General features: G+C 48.7%; 1 protein-coding gene and 1 long non-coding RNA gene across 11 annotated transcripts in view; one reads left to right on the plus strand and one right to left on the minus strand.

Annotated features, from left to right (window-relative positions):
* The window catches only part of TMEM44 (transmembrane protein 44), an 87,836-nt gene extending 82,243 nt beyond the window's left edge, over positions 1-5,593 (minus strand). For 6 of the 10 annotated variants that reach the window (XR_004137321.2, XR_010383919.1, XR_010383927.1 and 3 more), the window contains exons 1-3: positions 5,225-5,592; positions 2,641-2,767; positions 361-454 (exon numbers count right to left, since the gene is read on the minus strand). Coding sequence is in view for 5 of the 10 variants with exons in the window: in XM_031453625.2 (XP_031309485.1) it covers positions 361-454; positions 2,641-2,767; positions 5,225-5,367 (364 nt within the window). In the remaining 5 variants the exon portion in view is untranslated. Of the gene's footprint in view, positions 1-360; positions 455-2,640; positions 2,768-5,224 lie in introns of all 10 variants that reach the window. The other 4 variants (XM_031453619.2, XM_031453632.2, XM_031453584.2 and 1 more) reach the window with 2 other exon arrangements.
* LOC135322900 (uncharacterized) lies at positions 5,208-11,640 on the plus strand. The gene is made up of 2 exons (XR_010383932.1): positions 5,208-5,313; positions 8,987-11,640. It is a non-coding gene; the product is annotated as an uncharacterized LOC135322900 (long non-coding RNA).
* The last annotated feature ends 328 nt before the right edge of the window (positions 11,641-11,968 follow it).

The raw sequence follows: 11,968 nt of genomic DNA on the forward strand, positions 1-11,968 counted from the left end.
CTGAGACATCACTGTTCACGCCCAAAGCCCTGCACCCTCCCTCTTCCTGGCTTTTGCCTGTGCTGCTCTTCCACCTGGAATGCCCTTCCCTGTGGTCCCAGTTCTGACATCACATCCTTCCCTGACACGTGCAGCCCTTCCCCTCCTCTAGATGCCCACTGTGTGCCTACAGCCCCTCACATGCAGCGCTAACTACCATTTAGGGCCCTGGCTCCCCTGTCTGGCTGAGGCCAGGGAGCTCGCCCATTCGTCTGTGCCCGGCAGGGGCCCAGCTTGGGAGTGACAAGGAGAGGCACTCAGCATGCTGATGGGTGAAATGAGTGGATGGATGAAGGGAGGAACAGATGGCAGCTCACTCACCCGAATTAGACTTGAATTTGGAGCCACAGACTGGGAAGAGAATGGACACAAAGCTCACCAGGTCAATAGCTGCTAGGTAGGCACCAGTGAAGACCTGGGAGCAAAGGAAATAGAGTCTGGGTGTTCAAACATCTTTCAGCAACTGTAGCACCTCTCATTTTCTATCTCCTCCACCACGTGTTCCCCTGACGTAGGGCTCCCAGGGACACCTCCCACCCCAACAGAGGGTGGGTTATCTTCTCCCTTTGACTGACAAGGAGATGGGGTGCTTAAGTGATCAATCCCATCATGCAGATGGTTATCACAGAGATGGGTGATAGAACACGGCCCGCCACATTTTCCACTGTATAGCATAGCCGCTGCTATGCAACTTGGGCCCAGTCACTGGACTTCCCCGGGCCTCAGTTTCCTCATCTGTAAAACAGGGGTAATAACAGTGCCTCCCACACTGTTGAGTAGATTACATGAGCTGACACGTGGGAAGTGCTTTGACCAGCGACTGGGGGTGGGGGGGAAGTAAAATGAACCATCCACAAATGCACTAGCCGCTGACAGTATAGTGGACCCTTGAACAACGCAGGGCATGGGGTGCCGACTCCTTTGCTGTTGAAATTCTGTGGATAACTTTATAGTCAGCCCTCTGTATCCGAGGTTCCACATCCCTGGATTCACCCAATCAAGGATCGCATAGTGCTGCAGTGCGTATTTGTAGGAAAAAATCCGTCTAAGTGGACCCACACGGTTCAAACGCATATTGTTCAAAGGTCCATTATAGTTAGTGCTTAAGAGCACGAGTTCTGGAGTTTGAATCCTGACACTGCTACTTACTAGAGGGTGACTCTAGAGAGGTTATTTCACTTCTCTATGCCTCAGTTTCCATGTGTGTGAAACAGGGATAATGAGAGTGCCCATGATTTGAGGATTAACTGAATTAATACATAAAAAGCCCTGAGGGGCAAGTACATAGTTAAATACTTAATAAACACCAGCTATGACTATTGGACTTGAGCTGAGCTTCGTTATATTCTATCAGCTATTGAGAATGGGCTTCCAAAACGAAAGGTGATTTGTTTCTGATAGGATGATGCTCAAAGCAGGGTCTAGAACTCTCCAAATCTGTGTCCAACACTAGGCTGCCCCCCTTTCATGTCTCTCCGGGTGGCACAGGCCAGGACCAGCCCCGTGACCTGGGGCCCACGGGTCCTCCTTGGGATATGTTCTCGTATGGGATATTCTACACAGATTTATTTGAGGGCCTCGACTTTGGAAAAACTTAAAATGGCTTCTCACTTGCTCCAAAGCCCATGTTACCACCTGGGAAAAGATCCAGACACACCTGCATGAGCTGGGCTCTACACACAGTAACAGCAACAGTCCCTTCTTACTGAACGCCCTCTGTGTGTCAGCTGCTGTTTGGAGGGATGGGAAACGGTAGTGAATAAAAGCCTTTGGGCTGATAGATCGGTGTCAGGCCACAACACTGGGGAGTATGAATACTCCTGTCACCAGGTGCTGCACAGGCTATCAGGGGAATCCCACTGCAGTAGATTACATTACTTAGACAGGCCTGCAGGCATTGTGTCGGAATGAGAGGAGGGAAGAGGAGGCTGCCAGCACCAAGCGAAGGTATCACAGCACAGCTGGCTGCGGGGAGGGAAGTCACGGTCTTCCTTGATACCTGGCAGTTTTGTATGCTGTTAATTAGTTGTCAGAGGTTACAAATGCGTACATGGGAAAGCACATCACGTCTACCGGGGTGTAGGTTTCAACTGACCACAAGGGAATAAATGTAAGTTGATTTGTATAAAAAGACCCAAAACCTTTGCCCTTAAGGAGCTGACATTCTCGTAGGGATTAACATACAATAAGGGATAAACATAGTAAAGTAGATGGTGTATTAGGGGGAAAACAGACAGAGCAAGACAGGGGGTCTGGAGTGCCTGTGGTAGGGGTAGGGCACAGTTTTAAACAGGAGATCAAGGGAGATCTTATTGAGGTGGCTTTAAAAAAAATGTCTTCTATGGGGTTGGAGGATTAGGTTTTTATTTATTTGTTTTAATGGAGGTGCTGGGGATTGAACCCAGGACCTCATGCATGCTAAGCACACGCTGTACCACTGAGCTCTACCCTCCCTGCTCTGAGATGACTTTTGAGCAAAGACTTGAAGGAGGCAAGCAGTGAGCCAGGAGGATACTGGAGAAGCAGAAAGACCAGCCTGGACACAGTCCCTGAGGCGAACATGGGCCTCGCCTGCCACTGTCACCTGTGGGTCCAACACACCTGGATTGTGAGCTGTTTGGCCAGAATCGCCCCAACTGTGTCACATAGGCTGGTCAGGAGGCAGCACGCGGCACACAGCGCTGACTGGTCCCGTCCAGATTTCTTCCCACATCTCAGATAAAGAAGCCTGTGGGGACAGACAAGGGTGTGACCAGAACACGGAGATGTGAGTTTGGGCTCCCAAAGCAGGTGTCTGAAAAGGGCAACTGTGACTTTGTGTCCTTACAAATCACTTCCTTCCCCAGGTGTTCAGCAGGTGTTTTTGACCTTCAATGTTAGTGTACAGATGGGAAAAGGAGGGAAAGACTCCAAGCCTCTGGCCAAAAGACCCATGGCAGGACCTCATGAAATGAGGCATGTCTTCCTTCCTACAAATCTGGCCCCCTCAAGTTCATGACCTACCACTCAATGCTGCCAAACTAGCTGTCAGCTTTTATCTTTTGAAAGGAAACAGGACAGTTATAAAAGCAGCCCAGTCACTGTAGTTTAACTGCAGAGCAGAGTTAATGGCCTAAATTAAAAAGGCAATTTGTTTCTTTGAAATGAAAATGAAATCCTTCTCATCCACCTGTGCAGTGAGGTGGCCTGGCTTCTGCCAGCCTGCACATCCAGCCTGATTTCACTTGGGGTGCGTGCTTGTCACACACTTGGGTGAGTAAAACTCCTCGAAGATGCCACGGCACTTTGGGCTGAACTCCCTCAGCGTCCCCCACTGCTGGCTTCTCTCCCTTACTGCCCTCTTCCCACCCCCATATACACCCAGGAACAAGCACGGGAAGGCGGGACAGCCTGGAAGAGGCCAGAAGTCTTTCCATCAGCATCACATGGGATCTTGGAAATGCTTTGCTCTCTCTGTTTCCCTGCTGCATTTCTTTGCAGAAACTGAGGCACAACCACAGCTCTGGTGTTCATTTCCTTTGACAGAGTGATACTCACTCCATGTTGTTAGGACTGACGGGCCTGTTCTGAACAATAGCCCTTGGGAATAGTGGATAAGGATGGAAGTTTATGGGGCTCCCAAACATTTCCCCACTGGCCAGATGAAGCTCAAAGCTCACAATGGGAACATCAACCTTTAATTTGGGCCCCAGAGTTCTGGAAACCAATTCAAGGCCTCAGAGTGAAGACTACAGTAGAGACTCTCTTGAGTTGGACCCAAATTAGAAATAATTCATTTTAACCCTCCCATTTGAGAGAGAAGGAAACTGAGGCCTCTGATGAAAGGTGGTAACAGTGGGCCTTCTGCTTTATGTGTGGAGGCTCTGCTCTGTGCCATGTCCCCATGTTCCCAGCTCTCAGCAGTCAGGGGTCGCGGGCTGACCCTGACTCAGCCCACGCAGAGCTGAGGCAAGGCGAAAAGGCAGAGGCTCTGCTCTCAGACTGGACGGTGGGCATTCACGAGGGATGTCCTTAAACCTCTCCAGCCTTGGTTTCCAGATGGGTAAGACAGCTAATAATAACAGCCTCAGAGGGTGGCCTGAGGGACAAGTGAGATAATGCAAGTAAAGTGCCTCGTTAGCCCCACCCTCTGATTGGGTGGTTGACCTCACGAGCCTGCCCCTTTCTAGTAGGTTCAGTTTCGGTTTTTCCCATTCATGCAGGCAAGTCAGTTAACCTGTCAGAACCCCCAGCTTCCTCATCTAAATGGGTCAGTGACAGTCCCTACCTCATTGGGCTGTGGCAGGGATTAGTGAGTTAATGAACACAGTACTGGGCCCTCAGTAAATTTTCTAAGTGTCTTTTTTCCCCCACATTCCAGGGCCTGGGCCATGGGGCTGCAGAATCTCTGTAACATCAAACACCTGAGGGGACCATCTATTGGGTATGAAGGTGAGTTGGTGCCAGCCTCCACCAGGGTGCTGGTCCTTCTCCCCTGCCAGGGAGTACGGGGGCGGCACCATGCTTCCCAGCCTGGGACAGGGTAGCAGAAGACCACCTTTAGGCAGATTTCACCCTTATAACCCAGGCTGTGGTGACCACGTGGCCAAACCACTCCAGGTATTGGACAGCCCAGCGCAAAGTCTGGTCAGAGTCAGATAATCGCCTCCCTACTTCCCAGCTATGAGGTCTTTGGGTAAATTGAGGCCAGAAACATCGAGAGACTTGTCGGATGTCCTCACCCGCTGCCAAGCGTTGGTGGCAGAGCTGGAGCAATAATAATAGTGCTTAAAGAGCTTTACCAGTGCTAAGGCATTTGATCCTCCCAGCCAGCCGGAGTTTACGTGAGGAAAAGGAGGCCCAGGGATTTCATAGCTTGCCCAGCTGACACGGCCAGTCAATGGGGAAAGGCTGACAATAGAACCCGGGTCTGGTGGCTTTCAGTCCACGGCCCCGTCCTCTGCACCACCCAGCATCCTCCTGCTGCCTCCCCGCCCAGCCTCCCCGTGCGTGGAATCCGGAAAGAAATATCTGATTTCAGTCGACAGCAAAATGTTCCTTCCTATCCTAGAATTGTGCTGCCTCCTCCCTTCCTGCCCTCTTCCCCATAGGTTTCCAAGAGGGAGTTAGCAGGCGGCAGCGCCCCTGGCCCCCCGCGGCCGACCCGGCCCCCTCCCCGGCGCCGCACGGTCTCGGTCCCCATTACAGCGCGTGGGCGGCGATCCAGCACGAGGAGGCGCAGATCCACAGGCCGAAGGAGATGCAGACGCGGTGGCGAGCGAAGCAGCGGTCCAGGTAGTCCCAGTACCAGAGCGCGGGCTCGGGCGCGGGGCTGGGCGCCTCCTCCATGGCTGGCTCGGCTCCGCCCGGTCCCGTGCCCGCGCCTCCGCGTGGCCGGAGACCTCCCGAGCTGTCCGCAGCCCCGGGCCCTGCAGCCCCGCGCCCCCTTCTCTGGTTGCGTCCCGCCGCGGCGGCCCCGGCCGAGCGCACGGAGCGCTGGCGGGAGATGGGCGCTCCGGGGCCCGGACGGGCGGCGACCAAGACACCAGGGAAAAGTTTCCGGGCCCGCGCGGCTCCCCACCCCTCGCGCTATTGTCGGGGGTCGGCGGGCGGGAGGCCGCCCCCCAGCGGCGGGAGCCGTGAGCAACCTCTGCACAAAGACTGCGGCCCCCGCCCCGGGACAGCGGCGGCGCGGCTCCCGCGGACCCCTTGGCTGTCACCACTCCCCAAACCTGGCGGTCGGAGCGGAATGCAGTGACCTGCCGGCTCTCTGTGAGGCACTTTGTTCATTAATCCACCACATTTTCTGAACCAAACAGTATATACTTCACGCCTGGGGAGCCGCTTGGGCCCTGGGGATCCCAAGATGAGCGGGGCCTGGTTCCTGATGGTTAAAATGGCACCATACAAAGGGTGCAATGGGAGGCCGGGAAGGAGGGATCAAACGCACCCCGCTACATCCTCTCTCACCCTTTTTTCCGAGGCTGTAGCTGCACCCTCTGCCCTGGCTCAGCTGTCCAAGCCGGGCTCTGGAAGTCATCCTAGACGGCGACCCCCCGCAGCGAGGGAGCCCCGTGATTTTTGCAATCTGTCCCCTCCCATCCAGCCACACTGCCATTCAATTCAAGTACACGGAGCTGTTTTTCTTGAAAACAAACTAATTTCAAGTTTTCCTTGTTGATTTTAATAACTTTTCTTAAAGAAGGACTTGACTATCGTTTCTTTTTTATCTAAAAATAGTTTTACTGAGCTCTCATTCATATAGCACAAAATTCACCTTTTTAAGTGTACAATTCAAAGGTTTTTAGTATATCCAGAGTTGTGCAACCACCACCATTATCTAATTTTAGAACGTCTTCATTACCTACCCCCAAATCTAGTACCCACTAGCAGTTACTCTCCATCCGCCTCAAGCACTCCCAACCATGAGCAACCACACATCTACCTCTGTCTCTCCGGATTTGCCTATGCTGGACATTCCTTATAAATGGAATCATCCAGGAGGTGACCTTTTGTGACTAACTTCTTTCACTTAGCATGTTTTTAAGGTTCATCCATGTTGTAGCATGTATCAGTATGTCATTTCTTTTCATGGCTGAAAAATAATCCATTGTGTCGATGTATCACATTTTAATTATCCATCCATCAGTTAATGGACATTTGGGTTGTTTTTATTTTTTGGCTATTATGAATACTGCTGCTATGAACATTTGTGTACAAGTGTTTGTGTGGACATAGGTTTTCAATTTTCTTGGGCATATACCTAGGAGTGGAATTGCTGGGTCCCATGGTGACCTCTGTGTTTCAGGTTTTGAGGAACTACTGGACTGTTTTCCAAAGTGGCTGTGCTATTTTACTGGTTTGTTCATTTTAAAAAGTTATGACCACTCACAGGAGAAATGAAACACTATGTGTCAGGCATTGTGCTGGGAGCTGGGGACACATTGTTGAGAAAAACAGATATGGTCCCTACTTTCGAGGAGCTTACAGTGCAGTAGAATAAAGAGATATTAAACAATAAATTGATTAAATAAAAGTAAAATTAAAATATGTTATTAGGGAGAGGGTATATAGCTCAATGGTAGAGTGCATGCCTAGTATGCATGAGGTCCTTGGTTCAATCCCCTGTGCCTCCATTAAAAATAAATAATAAACTTAATTCCCCCCCCAGACAAAAAACAAACAAACAAAAAATACAAAAAAAAAAGTTTTTTAAAAAAGGGACCAAAATTCAAATAATAAAATGATTAAGATGGAGAGATATAAAATGAATGCCAACTAAGACAAGATTAAAGGGTTAAATTAAAAGGAAAAATATATGTAACCCACATTTCTCATAGTCTGTAAACAATAAATACCCCTAGTCTGAAATCTCTGCCTTTTGGTTCTTTGAGGGCTTTTTTGGTGGATGTCCTCTGTGCTTACAAATGGTCACCTCTACCATGATCCCCCGTGGATGCTGACTGGTACTGCCCAGATCTTCGGTTCCTCTGGACACTGCCTACCAATTGCTCCCAAAGGTTTATCTCTCTAAAGATAATCTATTCCACTAATTATCTCAATAAAGTGAGGACACGCCCCATGCAGTCTTGTGTCACTCTCTCACCAGGCCCTAAGGTTGCCTGATACTCTCAGTTTTGTTTCGCCTTGAAGATACCACTACTTAGCTTGATTCAGTCTTTATTACAGCTCCTCTCTCCCTCAGCATAACCCTGGGGAGGTGGGCCTCATTTAAAAATTGCTCAGTCCTCCTCACCTACCCTGAACCAGGTTGACAGACCTTGATGTCTTTTTCTTAGAGCAGTAAATTCTCCACCTTTTCTGTGACTCCTCTGAGAATCTGAAGAAAATCTTATCCCTGAAGAACACAAACTTGTAAGCCCACCCACACAATTTCTTGCATAACCTTGAAGAATTTATGGAACCCCTGAAATTCATCTATGGATTCCATGGCAGAATAGACTCCAGACTACAAACCCCCAGTTTAAGGGTGTAAGTCCTACAAGCCCCCTGCCCGAGCAGTTGGGGTTGTGTGGTCCATGGATTGTCGGTGTCAGAATCACTCTGGCTGCCTGTCAAAAAGCAGACCTACCGAGTCCACCTCTCTGGGTGTATGTTCTTGGCATCTTCATGGATTCGTTTCCTAGGGCTGTTGAGATAAGTCATCCAAAATTTAGTGATTTAAAACAACAGAAATGTATTCCCTGACAGTTCTGGAGGCCAGGAGCCTGACAGCAGTTTCACTGGACCTAAATCAAGGCATTGGCAGGGCGGCCTCTCCCGGGGGGCTCTGGCGGAGCAGCTGTTTCTTGTCCTGACTCTTCGGGCTTCTGGTGGCGGCCGTGCTCCTTGCCTTATGGCTGCATCACTCTGATTAGTCTCTGCCTCTCTGGCTTCATTGCCTCCTGCTCTTCTCCGTGTTAAATCTCCCTCTGCCTTCTATCAAGACACTGTGATTGCATTTGTGGCCTACTCAGATAATCCACGATAATCTTCCTGGCTCGAGATCCTTAACTTAATCACACCTGCAAAGACCTTTTTTCCATATAAGGTAGCACTTACAGGTTCCAAGGATCAGGACTTGATATCTTTCGGGGCCATTATTTAGTCAACTGCAATTGCTTTTCACAAGCTGCTAGGGAAAGAGGATCACTAGCTTATGAGATGGCCCTCAGTGGGGGTGGAGAAGCTGAGGGGAGAGCTGTTCCTTGACACTGGATATTTTGGCTCCTAGGACAATGCAATGGGCAGATGGGGGTTTTGGAAAATCTTGGAGTGGAATTCACACTCTGCTTCCGTGCAGCTGTGATTGGGACAAAGCCCTGACCCTCTCTGCACATGAGTATTCTTACCTGTAAACTAAGAATGAGTACCTGCCTTAGAGTCACTGTGGTTATTAGAAACCCTGCAGATAAAGCATCTGGCACGTGTCAACAGTGGCAATTATTATTGTTACCATCTTTCCCAGGGAGAGCCTCAGCTGCACTACAAAAAATGGTCCAGAGAAAATGTGAAGAGGAAGGTCACCTCCTGGAGGGAGACACAGAGCTCTCTTCTCTCCTCCACCACGTGCCAGGAGCATCTGTCTTCGGGCTTTAACTACGATCCCTGTCTCTGCCGTGCCTCCCGAATGAGCTATCTGCAGGTCAGAGATCCCAAACTTTAGACACATATGTAACTGCCTATGTGACATTTTCACTTGCATGTCTTAACTGAACAGGTCTAAAACCAAACTGGCAATTTTCCCTCTCAAAGCTGCTCCTTGGTGGTCTTCCCTACACAGGTGATTGGGCATCCTGGTCCAAGGGGTGGAGGTGTGGGGACAGCCGGGCAACTGCCCTTTTCCTCCGTTAGGGCATCTCTCAAACGCAATGAGTGTTGTCTTTCTACCAGGCTGTGAGCGCCTTGCAGCCAGGGTTGTTTAGTTCTTATCTGTCTCCCCAGCTCAGTGCCTGGCACATAGTAAGGAAAATATTTACTGATGAAAATATTGGTTTTTAACAGGTTGTGAAAATGTGATATGTATGTTAGAGCATATTGAAAATGCTTTGATGATGTATAACATTGGGTGTGTGGGTATGTTCGGGAAGGCTTTCAAGAAATGCATGAACTGGGCTTTGGAGGGTAAGTTTGCTTTTGGTGATGAGGCCATGGCACCAGTCCTGCAAAGGTGCTCCTGGAGGTGGGAAGAGCGCGGCCTGGGGGTGCAGGCAATAGCAGGGGTGCTGCAGTGCAGATACGAGGTGGGCTAGAGACGCAGTCTCCGCCTGGTCTGTCGGAAGGGAACCAGGACTTCATCCTGTCGGGGGATGATGCATTCTAATCAACTCCCTCCGGGCCAATAGGACCCCCCCTCCCCCGCCAATTCTCCCAGTACCTTCCATAGGGCTCTCCACATTCAGAAAGTGAATCAGTTCCTTTATCAGGCTCCTCTGAGGCCCAGAAACTAATGTTTTTTGGCCATGGTCCCGAGTTTGCCGGAAAGAAAAACTAACAAGAGTACTATAACACACACCCTCCCTCCACAGCTCCTAAGCGTCTCCTGTTGGCAGAAGCTCCACGGGCATTGTCCTGAAGAAGGAAAGGGCCTCCGCGGGCTGGGCGGTCCTGCAGGAGCTGGCAGCCAATCGGGCCATAAATCCCAGCTGCCTGGGGCAGGGATGGCGTGGGTGGGGGTGGGGTGGGAGAGGGTGGTTGGAGAACAGACCTGCTGCTCACTCAACAGCTTTTCTCTCGTGAGAACACATTGCCTCCTGCCAGTGTTCTCATAAAGTGCATTATTCAGAGGAAGGGCTTGTGGCTACTCCTCAAACAATAACACACACACACACACACACACACACACACACACACACACACACACACAAAGAGCTCTACTGTCAGCTTGATTTACCCGCTATAAATACAGAGAAGTTAATTCTAAGAGAATGCATTTTGAAATACTGGCCTTTCCAAATCTTCATCAGTCCCATTGTGGACATGTTGGGGTGTCGTGACAGAAGCAGGTGGTAGGACTGCTGGGATCTTGGGTTCTATTTAAAACTCTTGTCAACACGCTGTATGATCTTGTGAAGATTTCTTTACTTTTTCCCCCTCAAGTTCCTTATTAATAACATCTGGTTGCCGAAAGTCACTTTAAGATGCTCAGGAGCTGGGCAAGCGTTAATCAAACTGACAGATGTTGAAATGTTACAGCAAGGAAAGTCCTTCTTTAAAGGGGCTTTAAAACAAAGCAGCTCACCTTTTAAAGAGCCAACTGTCAGGGTGGGTATAGCTCAGTAGTAGAGTGCATGCTTAGCATGCAGGAGGTCCTGAGTTCAATCCCCACTATCTCTGTTAAAAAAATAAGTAAAGAGCCAACTAAATCGAATTCAGTACTTGAATATTTGCATTGAAATAATTAAAGAGAAATGTAAGTTCTCACTGCAGTTTGCCATTCGGAGAGAAACCAGCATCCTGCCAAGTTCCTATGTGCCAATATGGGAGGGAGCTGGATAACCCCACTTCCCAAAAGCCAAAAAAGACAGGAGTTCTGCATGGTCCTGTTAATTGTAATAACTGATTCTACTGTCTTTCGGTACAATTCTATCCGGGCTTCTGAACGGCTCCTGGGCCCTTAACTGTCTACTCTTATGACGCCTCAAGCCCTAATTTTTTATTTTGAAAAATTTCAAAACCACAAAAGAGTGAAAGAATACCCACCTAGGTTCACCAGGTGTTAACATTTTGCAGATTTGTTCTCTCTCACTCCACTCAGAACCATTTGAAACTGCAGGTATTTTACCCCAAAATGCATCAGCATGTGTCTCCAAGGATATTCTCCAACATAACACACTTTTATTACGCTGATAAAATATTCTTATCTAATGTGTAATCCCAGGGTGGAGGAGGGGGAATTGGATGACAGTCGACAAAAAGTACAAGCTTCCAGATGTAAGATAGATAAGTACTAGGGATGTAATGTACACAGGATAAATATAATTAACACTGTTTTATCTTATGTGTGAAAGTTGTTATGAGAGTAAGTCCTAAGAATTCTCATCACAAGAAGTTTTTCTGTTTCTTTAATTTTTTACCTGTATGAGATGATATTCATTAAACTTACTGTGATAATCACTTCAAGACATATGTAAATCAAATCATTATGCTGTATACCTTAAATTTATACAGTGCTGTATGTCAGTCATATCTCAGTAAAACTGGAAGAAAAAAAATGTAATCCATATTAAAATTTACTCAATTGTCCCAATAATGTCCAGTATAGTGTTGTTGTTTTCAATTCAGGATTCATTCATTTAGTTGTGTGTCTCTTAGTCCAGGTCCCTTGTCTCAGATTTAGAATCACCTAGTTGTTTCTTCATGGTTAGACTGAGGGTAAATGCTTCTGCAAAAGCAATACAAGGTGCTGCTGTGTGCTCCCTAACACTGCATCGGGAGGTACAGAACGCCA

Source organism: Camelus dromedarius, chromosome 2, assembly GCF_036321535.1.
Source record: "Camelus dromedarius isolate mCamDro1 chromosome 2, mCamDro1.pat, whole genome shotgun sequence".
In the NCBI taxonomy this organism is placed as follows: Eukaryota; Metazoa; Chordata; class Mammalia; order Artiodactyla; family Camelidae; genus Camelus; species Camelus dromedarius.